General features: G+C 35.2%; 1 protein-coding gene, 1 long non-coding RNA gene and 1 pseudogene across 2 annotated transcripts; 1 reads left to right on the forward strand and 2 right to left on the reverse strand.

Annotated features, from left to right (window-relative positions):
• Positions 1–223: 223 nt before the first annotated feature.
• Positions 224–803, forward strand: LOC147292804 (uncharacterized). The gene has a single exon (XM_086233868.1). It carries the CDS (start codon positions 393–395, stop codon positions 801–803), a length of 411 nt encoding a protein of 136 aa, XP_086089994.1. The 5' UTR covers positions 224–392.
• Positions 804–2,621: 1,818 nt separating this feature from the next.
• On the reverse strand, positions 2,622–4,287 carry LOC147292805 (UDP-glycosyltransferase 92A1 pseudogene; annotated as a pseudogene).
• Positions 4,288–12,530: 8,243 nt separating this feature from the next.
• LOC147292806 (uncharacterized) lies at positions 12,531–13,468 on the reverse strand. Its single transcript, XR_015120819.1, has 3 exons — positions 13,352–13,468; positions 13,143–13,257; positions 12,531–13,058 (listed from the first exon to the last, which is right to left on the reverse strand). It is a non-coding gene; the product is annotated as an uncharacterized LOC147292806 (long non-coding RNA).
• Between the last annotated feature and the right edge of the window lie 4,429 nt (positions 13,469–17,897).

Here is a 17,897-nt window from a genome sequence, read left to right on the forward strand (position 1 = left end):
TCAAGCATAGGAATAAAAGATAGCATTATAGTATTATAATTATACCATGGACTGGATTTATGAATCAATTAAAGTATAAGAATACCTGATCAAACATATTAATTATTCAATTATTGGAAGATTAGCCTTTGCCTGGTCAGACAGATAATATTGACCAAATACACAACAAAAAACTCACTGATTCTCATTCCCGGAAGTAACTCCAAGACCAAGCCCCTTCATGATGCCACACCCATTTTGACTTCAAACCCAATTCTTCTCCTATATAAACCCCTTTACTTCCTCTCTTCACACCACCTCTCTCAAACTCATCCTCTTGTTCAAGCTATAATTTCACAGGCATCCTTCTTCACAAGCATCCTTCTTTCTTTGCAGACTAGAGACTAATTAATATGGAGATTGTTCCGAGCACATACTACAACAACTTGAAGAGGTACTGGAGGAGGAGAAAGTACCAAAGGCTGAGTGTTGACAACAAGAAGAAGCTGAGGGTTACAAGGCTTGGAGGAGGGCCTAATGGGACTAGTCCTCCACGGTTCTGGAAGATTAGAACCATGAGAAAGCTGAAGCTGAGATTTCTTACCCCAATAAAGCTTTTGACAAAGTTCCATGAAGCTTATGTTGACATGATGATTCGGGTGGCGAGTAACTTTGGCAGTGTTGGAAGGTTTACAGGGAAGAAGGTGGCAAAAGCACAAGATCAGATGTCCATAGCTTCTTCTGGCGGTCAGGAAGTTGACAGCAGATTGGTTTTGGAGATATACAAGAGGTTGGCAGCTTCTCGCCAATTAGCTGCCTATTGACTTCAACCAATTAACCTCTTCTTCAAATTAATGTGCATGTGATAGTTTCATTTTCAGTACTCTGTTTCATATTTACTTCATTTTTTTTCCCCTTTGTTTCTTCGTTTCTCTCATGCATGTTGTAACTAAGAATTCAGTTTGGAATTGTAAAAATTTTGTAACCATGGGATCATTCAAGTAAAGTGATTGAAATTTTCTTATCTCTTTTTTATGTTTTCGAAATTTATGCTAGGCGATAAATTTTGGTATTAAAGTCAAATACAGATATTTATTTTGATATTTATATATATATAAGGTAATACTATTATACTAATATATCTATTCAATCTCTTATATTTTATTCTTTTAGCTATTTGCGGACTTAGGGATTCAATTTTTATGCAATAGATGTGGTATTTCTAATTTACTTTTAAATGTTTGTAAAATTAAATGAGAATTAATATTTGATCATCCAAATTGTTCAGGAAACTCACAGAAAACTCGTATAATTTGTTGATGTGGGATTGCTTTTAAGCTCAATCTCAATTATTGGAAGTGTAAGTTTGAAAACCAAGTAAGCTCTAAATTTAAATATTATATTCTAGTTGCATATTGCTAGAAAAATAAGTTGCTATTGTGTGATTTTGTTTGTAAAATATCCTTACATGTCATGTTTATAATATATTACCAAAAGGTTCGAGTTTATAATGTTTGATCATCCACAAATTTTGAAGCGAAGAAACAATATTATTTTTTATTTTAAGAAGACAAACAACCCTTCTTCATCTGCACCAATTTGTGATTCTGAGTCTCAAAGTGAAGGAGTTGAGACTCAAAGAGTCTAGTTAGATTTAAATATTGAGATTACTACTAGTGCTCTTGAACGTGATCTACGATGATGTCAAGCAATATGGAAATATCCTATTAATAAATATGATAAGGTTCGAAGAGCTATAATGAACTTAGGACTATGTTCTCTCTGACTATGTGTATCATTTATGTTTATTAATTAAATTTTATTGTACCGTCGAGGTTTTTTTTTAGCCCCCAACAAATTCTAATTCCTGGATCCGTCCCTGTCCATTGTCAATTGGTTTTGGGATGAATGCCTAAATTTCTTAATAGTATCAGAGCATGTTCACCCACGTGTGTTAAGCCCAATGGCCACACGTGCTCCACGTCACCCAATATGAGTATGAATTGTCTACGTATTTGGCTTTAGTGACGTCACACGTTCGGGGGCGTATGAGAATGTGGAGTGTTATCGCACATTGGAAAAGTATAACTTTGCATAGTGGCGTATAAGGATTTAGACTATTTCTTCTATTGCCAATTGGTTTTAAGATGAATGTATTTCTTCAATTATGATCTTTGCAGCTGGAGTTGATTTGTTCCTGACTGAAGGGGTAATTTTGTGTGGATACTCAATCTACCTCCAAAAGTCCAAGTCTTTTGTTATGGCTCCTTGGTCTGGATAAGCTTATCACTAATGGAAATCGTGCAAACAGGGTATGACAAATGGTGTGGAGTGTAGTTCTATGGGGCGCCTCCTCTGGAAAATGCTTTACATGTGTTCAGAAACTGGGAGAAGGCTCAATCTGTATGAAGAGGTCTTTCAAAAATTTTGGGGATCAAGTATGGGGAGGTCTTTTCATCACTATTCCTTTGCAAAACTCATTTTCCATACCTATAATTGATTGGTTGAGGTCCAATCTCAATTCCAATGCTAAAACCTGTTCTGATCAAAAGTGGAAAAAGAAATTTGCAAGTCCCAAACTAAATCATTGGCCCCAAAAACACACTTGGGTCCAGAATTTGCAAAGAATAGATGATGCTCGCTTTCTCAAATGACTTTCAAAAAGGCCAACATTCTTCTTTCTTTCTTTCTTTTTCATTGAACAGTTACATAAAAACTAATTAACTAAAAAACAATACAATTACTGTATCTTGGTACTTCTAGCTTGTTTGTCTGTTTGACAAAATAGAAGCAACAAAATCATCCATAGCCTTAACAGAAGACCCCTTCTCTTCAGCATCCTCTCTAATCGAAGCCCTTATCTTGTCCTTAATCTCAGCTGCTCTTTTTTTCATCTCTCCTCCTTTGCCACTTTCATCCAGCACCAAATCGATCACTCTCTTCACCTCCTTCCCAGAAATAACACTTTGCACTCCCCTTGTCAACTCCACACCAACACCCATCTCCTCCACCAGCATCTTCGAATTGTAGGCCTGCTCGGCCGCCAATGGCCACCCGATAATGGGTACACCCTGGCTCAAGCTCTCCATAACTGAGTTCCACCCGCAATGACTCACAAACGCCCTCGTGGCCTTGTGCGCCAAAATCTCCAACTGGGGTGCCCAGTTGTGCACCACCAGCCCCTGTTTGCTCTCCCTCATTCGATCTTCGAACCCTTTTGGCAGCCACTCTGCTCTGAACTCACCCTTCAAGTCGAACCCAAGTGGAGGCCTTATAACCCAAACAAAGGCCTTCCCACTTTCTTCCAACCCAATTGCCAATTCCATCATTTGGGAGGCACTGATTGTGTTCTGGGAACCAAACGAGATGTAAACCACCGAATCTGAACCGTGCAAATCCAGCCATTCGAGGCATTTCTCAGCAGACACCCCCAATTCTTTTCCTGCTCGTTGCCTCGAAACACTGAAACCCAAATTGGGTGATGAGTTCTTGAGCGCATCTGGAGGAAGAAGAGGCCCAATGCACCAAACAGGAAGCTTCAAGTAATTCCTCAAGATTTCCAACCCAAAAGGCTCGAGTTCCTCAACGGTATTGCATAACCAACCAAAAGATTTCGTAGAGAATGAAATCTGGGACTGGAAAAATCTCGACCAAGCATCTGTACCATCTGCAGCACGCATATATGGATGCAACTGAGACCGCTCAAAACGACACCGTTCCGGAAACCCGGGAACCGTGAACTCGTCGGAGGCCGTAGAACGGTGTGGGAGGTGAAGCCAAATGGACGCGAAGGCCGCAGTGCCGTAAGCACCGCCGGTGGTGAAGGAAACATTGACTGTTCCTAAGCTGTTTGCGAGATTGGTAGCCCACCCGAAGAACATATCGGAGATGACGCAGATAGGAGGCCGGCCTTCTGCTTCGATGATATCGGAGATGAGACGGCGAGAAGGAGCTTCTAGACTTGTGGATGAAGTGAGGAGATGGACCATTTTGTTGAGAGGGAGGTTCTCTGTGTTCTCTGTGTTTGAGGGAAGGCCGTGGTCTGTGCTGCAGAAGGAGAGCTCGGCCAAGCGAATGTTTGGGGTTGAGGAGGAGTTGATGGTGGAGCGGAGGTATTGGATGTTGAGGGGGGTGGAGGCGATGGTGATGGTGAAGAAGGGTTTGCGCAGCTGGATTTGCTTTGCGAGTGCTAGGAATGGGATGAGATGGCCTTGAGCCATGAATGGCAGCATCACAATGTGCTCATGGTGATCATGGTGATCAGGGTGGTCATCTTCAAATCCCATATTTCTTTTTGGTTTTTAGGGTTTGGCTGGAGTTTTCTCTGTGGTTGTAATGGGTTTTAGTGGTGAGGAAGAGAAAATAGAAAGGAATTTTTTAGTGGTGATGAGATGATTTGAGACGTTATTGAGTGAGAATTAAAAAGGTATCTTGCCAGTTGCTACTGAGATGTTCATGAGCATTGAATGAATGGAATAGCAGCATCCAAGGTATATTTAACTTCATATGTGTTTTAAAATAGGAATAAATCCAAACCTCTTAGGAAGGAATTATTTAGGTTCATTGTGTGACATGTTGGAAATAATCTGGTTTAAAGTTTGGTTCTTATTGGTCTGATTTTGATGGTTAAAGAGGAAAAGTTTGATATATACTTATGTCTTTTTACATACATGTAAAACTGTGCAAGATTGATTAATAAAATTGAACATTAAAATATGTTTACATCTTGAAAATCTGTTTATTAACTTGGTGGTCTTTCTCATTGATTCCAAGAATTGAAACTTGAGGTTTTCTTTTGTTCCTCCCAATGTATTGGAATTAGGAGTAAACTTTGTTTTAGTGAGAAAACCCAGGAAATTGACATAAATTTTTTATCCTTTTAGATATGTTGTGTTCATGATAATCAATTGAATGCAACAAAAAATATATTCTATGTGATAGTTAATTATAAGGCCTTATATGGATTATACAATCTACAGAGCTTACCGACTCTGCCATGGCTGGTGCTCTTGGTGGGTTCAATGCCCGCGCCAGCAATATTGTTGCTGCAATCTGCATAGCCATTGGCCAGGATCTTGCTCAGAATGTAGAGAGCTCTCACTGCATTAACATGATGGAAGCTGTGAACAATGGCAGGGACCTTCACATCTCAGTCAGCCTGCCTTCCATTGAGGTACAATACAACTAATTGATCCTTCTTTTGAGTGAGTTTATCTCATTCTAAATTTTAAATGAGTTTTGAAGTTGATGTTAAATCCATGGCCTAGTTTTTTGGGGAATGTTATTCTTTTGCTTGTGTTTCTTGCATTTTTTCCTTTCTCATGTACACTACCTATCTCTTATGACATGCCCTTTGCAGTATATTGCACTTGCAAATCACTATATGTTTGAAAATTTTCATATATTTTTCTTACAAGTTACAATGAATTTAGATAACAATATAGACCATTTGCTATGAAATCTTGAATATTTTAGTACTGTGATTTGGCATGAATACTCAATTTGCTTCTTTTTAGTATTGTGATTTTGTAATTTTGTTTGATTTTTCCAATTGTTAGGTGATCGAATTTATAAGGAAAGTAGTACACATGGGAGGAAATTGAAGTCAATGAGGTGCAAATTTCATGGGTTAATTTTGATTCAATTAGTTTGTAAAATTATTTTCCCTCATGAACTGCTGTGATACAAATTATAACAAGTGTGCACTGCCATGCCTTATATTTGTACATGTTGACTATATAGGCCTAGCTTAGATTTAAGGATGGGGTTAGAGATGAGGTCTCCCCCTAATTTTTGTGATATGTAGACATATTTTGGGTACTTGGAGATATTGAAATTTATGTGAATTGAGGATCTTTACTATGTAATGGATGTTAGAGCATTTATCTCAATGGGTTGGCCACTAAAAAAATATGCAATACAAGTGTAATGGTATTGAGCAATTATCTCAGTTTTCAGGAAAAAAATTGATATCTAAACAGGGTTTACATAACAATAATTTCAAAATATATGAGATCAGTTCTTTCAATTTAAGTGATATCAATCATGCCTTCAAAATCAATTGCATCACTCAAACTGATGTCTATGAGTATATTTATACCAGTTCCATACTCTTAAAACATATAATTCAGATATACGATATCATTTCTTAGAACCAATAATGATATCTATGAGTCTATTTACACCAGTTCTGTAATTTAAAGACATATAAATCTGATCTAAGATATTCGTTCTTATATACAATACAGATGTCTATGGAAATATTTATACCAGTTCTATGATTAAAACTCATATTATTCATTTATAAGATATCAGTTATAAATATAATACTGATATAATATATTATAAATATATCAGTTATTGCGTATTTAACCATCCGGCAAGGAAAAATATATCGAATTTACAAAAAGAACTGATGCATGTAAAAAATGATATAAATATCAATTCAAAACTGATATGTAAACCAATGAGAATAGATATCACATCATCCAATATCAAATTTAGGGGCTTTAGATATCGGTAAATTACTGATATGTATGAACTTTTTTGTAGTAGTGTGTGCAAGTGCATGGGCTGATTATTGGTTTTTGTAAAGGGAGGCAAGCTTAATTTAGATACTAGGATGTGATCGGGTAATTAATTATGGATATATGTTCCATATTTTGGTGCAATGGGTAATCCTTTTTTAGAAAGCCTTGAAATACTTGTATTGGATGTTGAAATTAATGGTAATGGAATGGATTGAGATTGCACCAATTCAGGCTTGAATGTCAATTTATATCTTTTATATCAGGATTGTAGTACAAATTGGATAATAACAGTGATATTATAGTACAAATTTCATATCAGTTTATGTTAAAACACAGAAATATAAAATAGCATGCACATTAGTTTACCAAAAACAACCAATATCTAGGTAACATTACAATATCAATAAATATAAAAAAACCTGATGTCCAACATTGTCTTTTATATCAATTATAGATCAAATACAGATGTTTTAGATACATTCAAACATCTATTTATAGAAAAAAAAAAAAAAAACTCGATATGTAATATAGCATATAGATCAGTTCTGGAAGAATAAAACAATATATAAGGTAGTTCACATATCAAAAATCACATAAAATATTATGTAGAGAGCATAAAAAATACATTTAATGGGTTTACAATATCGATAAATATAAGAGAACGGATGTCTAAATCAGAATTTAGATCATTTACATAGTAATTAACGATGTCTTTCTTATCTTTAATATCAGTTTTAGAATCTTACTGCACCAGAAAATTAGAGAACTGATATCTAAAGGGCCCATTGGACATCAGAATTTAAACTAAAAAGATGTCTAACCTCACTGTAGATATCAGTGTAAAACCGATATCTTAAGTAGGTACATTAGATATTGCCTACCTAGACATCGCCCGAAAACATGAAAAGACATCAGTTATTCACTGATATATATATATAAAGGGGGCATTTGTTGTAGTGGGTTGATATACAGTTTTTCAATCATGGTGATAGAAAACATAATCCAAAAATCAACAGCAGAGAAGAGAGAAGAGAGAAGTGAGAAAGAGAGAGAGGGTGCGGCTGTGTTCAGGAGGAAAAGAGAAAGTGATTGTTGTAGATGGGTTTTTAACTTTTTATAATAAAACCCTAGGTTGCAAAATTACAATTATAACATCTCACAAAAAATTTTAATAAAATAAGCAGTAGGAAATAAATTTGTAATTTTCTAAATAGATTTTCAGAAGTTTTGAAATTCCACTATTTTTCCAACGTTTAAGTATAGGTGCAATTGCAAATTCCTGACAAAATAAAAGGTATAGGTGCAAATTCTAACTAAATTTGGTGAACATTCTATTACCTACTCCCACTAATTTTCTATTTTGGTTACCATTTTTGTTTAGCTACTTATTAGTCAACCATTGTACAAATTAGTGGATCCTAAGGCAACTATTAACTCCACCAAAATTTTTAAAACAACTAAAATATTAATTGGTGACTCAAAAAAATGTTATTTGTCACTAACTTCAATCTAGTTTCAATTCAAGGTGGCTTTAAGCCATATTTGTTGTAGTGGTAGGCGAGGCATAAGCCTCGACGCGTTGAGACGTAAGCTTTTCGAGACATATCTTTTATAATAAAAAAAATTATAAATATATATAAATATAAGTACGTATATATACAGAACACAAGACCCAAAACCCAAAAAAAAACTAACTTTAAAAGACTAAAAAACAAGTTACTACACATGATTCAAACACAAGACCAAGAAGAGAAGTAATGCCTTATTCATTGGACCACCAAACTCTTGGTAGTTACTGTCCCAAACAATATATTTATACACATATATACTAGCTGATAAACCAATATTGATATACCAAGGAGAAAAATCTTTCATAGACACCAAGCACATTTGATATATATAATGCGGAGTTGGTCATATAAGCCATACCTATTATGTTTAAGAGTAGGTATGCTTCAACGGAATGGGCCTTATATATATTACTTTTAAACGATGTTTGTTTGCTTTGTAATTGTAATATTTGATTTGTTTTATTTGGAAGGCAAACTAATATAAACTCGATCAATTGTCAATCTATCTAAATCAGAAAACAATTAAAAAATATTTCTCAGGCTCATCAGAACATATTTAGAAGAGGTTTTGGAGAATGAAAAATAGCCTTGAATTCAAGATCATTCTTTACCCAAAATGGATAAGCAAATATAAAATCACTGCATTGTTCGAAAAAAAGAAAATTGCATGGAGTCAAATATAGCGCGCAATCAAAATTTTTTCTAAAAAGAAAATTGCAATAAATCAACTAGCTCTATTTTTTTACATCAAGACGCAGCAGAAAGTTTCACAGGACACCTCTTGTTTCGTACTTTGCAAATATGAATTTGAATTACACCTTGATTTACACACACAAATATATATGATGGTGTCCCCAAGTGAATTCTGGTTCCGTTTACAGCATTCTGCCTCAATCTTTTGTGATCATGATCAAGTGATTTAGAATCACACTGGCCGCTGCTTCTAAGCTTAACAAGCCAAGACCTACCAAATGGATCTTCAAGTAGTACACTCCCCTAACCCATATGACATTCAGCCACAGCTATTTAATTCCTTCGGAATCATCTGCAGCTTGGAACATTGTTGATATCACAGGAAACAATTCATAACGTCAAGTAAGATAGCTTGGAAATTGACCGAAGACGAAAAGCGCAAAACATATTCATTCTAGAAGTATTTCGCACTCCAGCCTTAAACTTGAGTCACATATTTTTTTGTTTTTAAAAAGATATACTAAGATATCATTATATTTACCATTTTCCCATCACAACAGGTAAAAGGTCTAGAAAAACATATATTGTTGGCTTACTACTCACCATGCGATATTTTAAATGCTATCTTCTTAAAAATTTCCATAAAACATTGAATCTAGTTTGACAAAACTACATTAGGGGAGCTTCTATAATGACTGCAGGCATAGAATGCCTGCACCAAACAAAAAAAAAAAAAAAAATAGATCGATAACCTGCTGAACTGGTAAACAAGTTTTACCATTTTTTTGATGCATCCCTCAAGATAATGGTAACTCTTGATCAAGATGTGGTAACTTACCATATTCTTGATCCAAGTTACCATTTTCTTGAACCAAACATCAAGAAAATGGTAACCAAAACCTTGCCTCAAACCAAGTTACCACTTTTTTGATCGTTCGATCAAGAAAATGGTAACTTGGTTCAAGAATGTGGTAACCAAGCCCAATCATGACCAAAATTACCATTTTTTTGATTTTTTTCCTCAAGAAATGGTTACTTGTTCTCAAGAAATGGTAAGTTACCATTTTCTTGATCAAAGTTACCATATTCTTGAACCAAACATCAAGAAAATGGTAACAAATTAGTGAGGCAAAAAACGTTACCACTTTCTTAATCGTTCGATCAAGAAAATGGTAACTTGGTTCAAGAATATGGTAACCAAGCCCAATCTTGACCAAAGTTACCATTTTCTTGATTTTTTTCCTCAAGAAATGGTAACTTTTTCTCAAGAAGTGGTAAGTTACCATTTTCTTGATCCAAGTTACCATTTTCTTGAACCAATCCTCAAGAAATGGTAACCAAATCAGTGGGGCAAAAAACGTTACCACTTTCTTGATCATTCGATCAAGAAAATGGTAACTTGGTTCAAGAATTTGGTAACGAAGCCCAATCTTGACCAAAGTTACCACTTTCTTGATTTTTTTCCTCAAAAAATGGTAACTTTTTCTCAAGAAATGGTAAGTTACCATTTTCTTGATTCAAGTTACCATTTTCTTGAACCAATCCTCAAGAAAATGGTAACCAAATCAGCCAAGCAAAAAACGTTACCACTTTCTTGATCGTTCGATCAAGAAAATGGTAACTTGGTTCAAGAATGTGGTAACGAAGCCCAATCTTGACCAAAGTTACCACTTTCTTGATTTTTTTCCTCAAAAAATGGTAACTTTTTCTCAAGAAATGGTAAGTTACCATTTTCTTGATTCAAGTTACCATTTTCTTGAACCAATCCTCAAGAAAATGGTAACCAAATCAGCCAAGCAAAAAACGTTACCACTTTCTTGATCGTTTGATCAAGAAAATGGTAACTTGGTTCAAGAATGTGGTAACCAATCCCAACCTTGAACAAAGTTACCATTTTCTTGATTTTTTTCCTCAAGAAATGGTAATTTTTTCTCAAGAAATGGTAAGTTACCATTTTCTTGGTCCAAGTTACCATTTTCTTGAACCAATCCTCAAGAAAATGGTAACCAAATCAGCCAAGAAAAAATCGATACCACTTTCTTGATTGTTCGATCAAGAAAATGGTAACTTTGATCAAGAAAGTGGTAACCAAGCCCAACCTTGACCAAAGTTACCATTTTCTTGATTTTTTTTCTCAAGAAATGGTAACTTTTTCTCAAGAAATGGTAAGTTACCATTTTCTTGATCCAAGTTACCATTTTCTTGAACCAAACATCAAGAAAATGGTAACCAAATCAGTGGGGCAAAAAATGTTACCACTTTCTTGATCGTTCGATCAAGAAAATGGTAACCTCAGTCAAGAATATGGTAACGAAGCCAAATCTTGACCAAAGTTATCATTTTCTTGATTATTTTTCTCAAGAAATGGTAACTTTTTCTCAAGAAATGGTAACTTTTTCTCAAGAAATGGTAAGTTACCATTTTCTTGACCCAAGTTACCATTTTCTTGAACCAATCCTCAAGAAACTGGTAAGCAAATCAGTGGGGCAAAAACGTTACCACTTTCTTGATCGTTCGATCAAGAAAATGGTAACTTCGATCAAGAAAGTGGTAACCAAGCCCAACCTTGACCAAAGTTACCATTTTCTTGATTTTTTTCTCAAGAAATGGTAACTTTTTGTCAAAAATTGGTAAGTTACCATTTTGTTGATCCAAGTTACCATTTTCTTGAACTAAACATCAAGAGAATGGTAACTTCATCACTGGGCCAAAAATCGTTTCGCACTGCAACTGTGTATAGACAAAAGGGCAATTGCATTCGCAGACTACTAAATACAAGCTCCTGTTTGACAATCAGGTTTTGACATGCAATCCAAAATTCTGAACAAAATTGCTTCTATAGTTATATACCAAATTACCAACTATGAAATATAGTCTTAAGGTATAGGGTATTGGGTAAGTTATAGGATTTAAAATTAAAAAAAAACACAATAGGATTTAGGATATATAATATAGGGTTTAAGTTTAAGTTTCTAATTTAACCAAAACCCAAACCACTCATATTTATACATTTAGACAGTAACTGTGGTTCCTACTAATATATTTTGGCGGAAGCCTTTTAGCTCATTTCTCTTACAATTTGATTCCCTACATGTACTTAACTTTTTCGTGGAGATGTGAGTTTGTCTAGTTTCATAAAGACTATAAATTTAATTGATCCCCTTGTAATAGTTTTGACTTAATAAACAAGCAATGTTAGAATCAAGCATTTACATGTTGCTGAATATCACTGGGCCAAAAAAAGGTTTCGCACTGCAATTGTGTATACACGAAAGGGCAATTGCATTCTCAGAGTGCTAAATACGAGCTCCTGTTTGACAATCAGGTTTTGACATGCAATCCAAAATTACACAGTTTGACTAGTCTGGAAACGCGCCAGAGGCAGCATTTGTTGAAGAATCTGCCTCCTTCTTGGACACATGGAACTCTGCATGAGATTGAATGATAGGTCTACTGCATCCTCGTGCACAACTAGGGTTCCTATAAGGCATATTATTGCAGAGGCAAGCCCCTGCCCATGACATTATGTTTTTCAGCATCTCTTCTTAAATGAATGTATTTGTCTAGTCTAACATACCCAATTATCCTCTGCTAGTTTAAATTGGAGTGCCTGAATATTTACTAACGAACATGCACTTATTAACGTCTCAATAACTTAATTGTCATAATTTTCAGGATGCACACCGATACGTCATTTATTTACCAAACAATGCAGCCACGTATTCATATATACACAGTCACATTACTCACATCCATAAACAACAGAACGAACAAAATGCATAAAATAAAATGGCCAAGCATACACTTCATCCATAGTACTTAGATTGAGTCTTAGTACAACAATAACCAAGCAGATACCCAAGAAGCAATTCTCACAACATGAAAACTGCAAAATTAATCAAGAGTAACAGCAATCTTCCTGATTGTAGCCTGCCAAGTTTAGTGACGTCACAACCAGTTTTGCACATTATAATTACATTTGTTAATACGGGGAGTAAATTTCATCAGGATCAGGTGACCACGATGAGTCAGATGGCCACCATGGACGCTAATTGGCAGGGGTGCAGTCTGGCGATGACTCTGAATGATAGTCGTTCCCAGGTTCTTCATCCACCAAATCCAGGGGTCTGGACTGTTGAGATAAATCAGGGGCAGCTAACCCTTGTGATGAATCCGCGACATTTGACACTCCGGTATCTTTGGGTGGTTGTGATGCCGAAACATTGGTGAATCCACAGTTCTTGTACTCATCTACCCATATCCAGCCATGGCAGTCAGCCTTACCCTAATACAAAACACATGCATTATGACATTTCAATGTTTTGGTTGCACAAATGGTCGGCCAAACTTAACAAAAACGTTCACTTACATTAGTCCCTTTGCATCCCCAGGCTGGGCGTTGATTACCTTCAAAATTGGCAATATATTGCATCGAACCATTGTTGTCACAGTACAAAAACATGACTTTAATTTCTGAACTTGAGCTATTTAGACATCAATGCATTACTAGATTTATTTCCTATTACAGTGAAATAGAAAAACAACAACAAAAAATACCAAGACGTTAATTTCTCTTACCTTCACAACTTTTGACACCATCACCTTTAAACCCAGCAGGACACTTGTATTTGACCTCTCCATCATCATGTTTAGAGAAATAATAGGAATTTAAAATAAATATATTTTCCAAGAGCAGAATGTTTTGTTTTAAAAAAAAAAAAAAAAAAAAAAAGGAACACATAAAGATCACTTACCGTACAAGCAAAATATGCATGTCCATCTTGAGCTTCATGCCAACCACCTCCATTGTTTACCTTGCACCTCCCAGGCCCACTCGCTGGAAGCCAATGGTAATATTAATATATTGAAATACAATGTGCAACAAAAGGAAAACTTTTGCAAAGTGGAAGTATTCTAGCTATAATTTGATTAACATGAAGAAGAATATAAGAACTGAAATTTCAGTGTAGATTTCCATTGATCTGTAACCCATACATATTTATTTTTAGAACTAAGTCTGCAATATCTAGATATAAACAACTAGGATCATTAAATCTTGATCAAACCTTTTGAGCAACTTGAATGCAAAACCAGGAGCATTAAAAAAATCCACAATTTTTTTTAACCACACTTTTGCCTTCTCTATTTAATTTTCATGTCTTTTTTGACATAAACAAAAAATATATAGTTTTTTCGTTTTACCTTCACAGCTAGTGTAACCATCTCCTTTGAACTGCACACCATCAACTAGGGGGCACTCAAAAACCCTCCCACGAAATGTATCCTGAGTGTGCGAGCCGAAGTCCCAAAGAAGAGGAGTTAAAATACACGATTTTCTGATTTGTCAAAAAGCATGTGATGAGCTAGTAAGTTATGATCTATACCTTGCAGGCTGTGAGGTTGGCTGCTTTATTTTGCCAGCAACCACCATTGTTATCCGAGCACGCATTCGTCTCAACATCTACCATGAATAAATAGTGAACACAACATTCAAGCCCAGAATGAAAAAATAACAAACAGATAATAAAACACCATACTAACAAGAGGGGCTTACCAGTACTCAAACAAACAGCTGGCTCAGTTGTGACAGTACAAAAGTAGCAATAAAAGTTATCAATTTTTCCTTCTTATGATGACATTTACATAGAAAACAAATTAAACAAAATAGATAAGAAAGTAAACATACCAGTATTCTCATCCTCAAATGATCCTTCAACTGCAGAGTATGTTAATCAAAATATCAGTCTTCCTAGGTTTGTGGAACTCATTATAGTCCAATATGCATTAACACAATTCCTTGTAACTCATTACAGGCCAATCTGCATGACATGTTTGAAAATCTTTCCAATAATTCACACGCGACTATAAAAAAACTAATAAACCCCAATGCGGAGTACGTACTAACTACCCTTGACATACAAAACTACAAAAGAAAACCATAACAAGTGATAAATTTAGTTGAAAGCTACAAATTGATCTGAACCAGCATCATCTAAGGAAAAGAAAAGGCTAAACATTTCTCAAGTATTATTCATATAAATTTCATCAAGTGTCCAATTACATCTGCTCTATTGCAAGTCAAAACCAACATATTCCCTTACTCATTGCAGTTCACTTAAAACATGCATCAAGACCTTACATAGCTTTATTAATTTCCAACTCCACAATTTACAATGATCCCAACCCAAAACATGTTCCTAAAAAAGAGAAACAGAAAATACTTCAACCATTAAAAGGAAAACCGCCAAAGTGATACAAGAGGTTCATACAAACAAGAAAAGTAGAAAGAAATACAACAAACCAAAACAACTACAAAGTAGAAACCCAATCTAGTAGACTTCTCATGTGAATTGGGTAGCCTAGGTAAACAAACACTTCAAAATTCCAAAAGCAAGCTAGTAACTCATTACCATACCTGCATATTCTCAGGAGAAGCCAACTGACAAAGAAATTCAGGGTTTTGCATCATTCCTCTTAAATGAGAACTGCAATCATTGTTGCTATTTAATTGGGGGTTGGAGGCAAAAATCTGTTGTTGGGTAATGTTAAGAACAAGAATTTCACCATCAAGAGCCCATGTAAACAAAGTTCGAGTATCTTGTTTCAAAATCTCACCTCAATATATACATTTGGATATCTAATTATATTAGGAAAAAGGGAAGAAATAATTTTAGAACTAAGGATTAAGGAAGCATATCAAAAACTGGAACTTCAGGCCAGATTTTTTTGATTTTATTCTTGCCTCAGAATATCCAGCGGAATTAAGTGTTGATCTATAATACCAAATCATAAAGAAATTTATAAAACCAACACCAGATTTTTGCCTAGATACAGAGAACTACCAAAAACCTACAACAAAATTCAACCAAATATACTTTGATTGAGAACATAAATAGATTTAAAAAAGAAAAAAATACAAAAACAAAAACAGAGATTGAATTGAGAGAGAAAGGCCGAGCACCTGATAGCGCCAGTGAGATCTACAAATTCAGTAGTACATAAAAGAACTGTTTTAGGGCTACGGTTTCTCACTCATATCTCCATAAATTTGCTGGAGGAGTTGGATATAGCAGCAACCAACCCATATCTCAATATTTGAGGATGCGAGTGGGTAAGTCGATGATGGTGAGGTAAACAGGGCCACTGCCAGTAGGTAAGGACAAGGCTATTTCCTTGTCTTAGTCTTTTTTTGCACTCTCTGTGAGATGCAAAACCCAAATGCAGAGCTGAACATGCCCAAAAACCAAACTTGTAACTATCCCAAATGCAGAAGGAAAATAAAAACCCCAAAATGAAAAAAAAAACCTTGATAAGCAGAAAATGGGAGACTCCAGTGTCAGACGAAGGTGTAGTTAATTTGAAGAAACAAACAAACCTAAGAAAACCCCTAATTTGAAGAAAAACATAAACCCCAAAAAACCCCTAATTTGAAACCCTATTTCATAAAGAAGAAACCCAAGAGGATGAGGTAGAGAGAATGCTAAAAAGCGAAAGAGAGGAGGAATAGCTTACAGAGAGAGTGAGAGACTGAGAGGGCGAGGGCGGCGAGAGAGAGTCTGGGTGAGGCTACGTTATTTATTTTGAATGGAGAGTGAGATGAGCGGAAATTCTGTGTGATTTGGGTTTTACCATTTTTTTGATGCATCCCTCAAGAAAGTGGTAACTCAGTCAAGATTTGGTAACTTACCAAATCTTGAGCAAGAGTTACCACTTTCTTGAGGGATGCATCAAAAAAGTGGTAACTTCAAAAAACTGTCTAAAACCCAAGTTACCAGTTTCTTGATCTTATATTCAAGAATATGATAACTTCACATCAAGAATGTGGTAACCACCTACGCATGCAACTGTATAATATGAAAAGGCAATTGCATTCTCAGAGTATTAAATACAAGCTCCTGTTTGCCAATCAGGTTTGAACATGCAATCACAAAATTATATCTTGACCAAACTTACTATTTTCTTAATTTTTTCTCAAGAAATGGTAAGTTACTATTTTCTTAATTGAAATTACCATTTTCTCGAACCAAACATCAAGAAAATGGTAACCAAATTAGTGGGGTAAAAAACGTTACCACTTTCTTGATCGTTCGACCAAGAAAATGGTAACTTGATTCAAGAATGTGGTAACCATGCATGCCCAATGTTGACCAAACTTACCATTTTCTTGATCTTTTTTCTCAAGAAATGGTCAAATTTTCTCAAGAAATGGTAAGTTACAACATTCTTGATCAAAGTTACCATTTTCTTGAACCAACCATGAAGAAAATGGTAATTAACCAAATCAGTCAAGCAAAACACGTTACCACTTTCTTCATCGTTCGATCAAGAAAATGGTAACTTGGTTCAAGTATGTGGTAACCAAGGCCAATCTTGACCAAAGTTACAATTTGCTTGATTTTTTTCCTCAAGAAATGGTAACATTTTCTCAAGAAATGGTAAGTTACCACATTCTTGATCGAAGTTACCATTTTGTTGAACCAAACATCAAGAAAATAGTAACCAAATCAGCCAAGCAAAACACGTTACCACTTTCTTGATCGATCGATCAAGAAAATGGTAATTTGGTTCAAGAATGTGGTAACCCAGCCCAAGCTTCACCAAACTTACCATTTTCTTAATTTTTTTTCTCAAGAAATGGTAACATTTCCTCTAGAAATGGTAAGTTACCACATTCTTGATTGAAGTTACCATTTTCTTGAACCAAACCTCAAGAAAATGGTAACGGAATCAGCCAAGCAAAAAACGTTACCACTTTCTTGATTGTTCGATTAAGAAAATGGTAACTTTGATCAAGAAAGTGGTAACCAAGCCCAACCTTGACCAAAGTTACCATTTTTTTGATTTTTGTTCTCAAGAAATGGTAATTTTTTTTTTTCAAAAAATGGTAAGTTATCATTTTCTTGATCCAAGTTACCATTTTCTTGAACCAAACATCAAGAAAATGGTAACATCATCAGTGGGCCAAAAATTGTTTCACACTGCAACTGTGTATAGACGAAAGAGCAATTGCATTCTCAGACTACTAAACATAAGCTCCTGTTTGACAATCAGGTTTTGACATGCAATCCCAAATTCTCAACAAAATTGCTTCTATAGTTATATACCAAGTTACCAACTATGAATT

This window comes from Dryas octopetala, chromosome 2 (genome assembly GCF_963921425.1).
Source record: "Dryas octopetala chromosome 2, drDryOcto1.1, whole genome shotgun sequence".
In the NCBI taxonomy this organism is placed as follows: Eukaryota; Viridiplantae; Streptophyta; class Magnoliopsida; order Rosales; family Rosaceae; genus Dryas; species Dryas octopetala.

Coding starts and splice junctions, on each gene's coding strand:
- LOC147292804 (XM_086233868.1), top strand. CDS start 393: ATGGAGATTGTTCCGAGCACATACTACAACAACTTGAAGAGGTACTGG.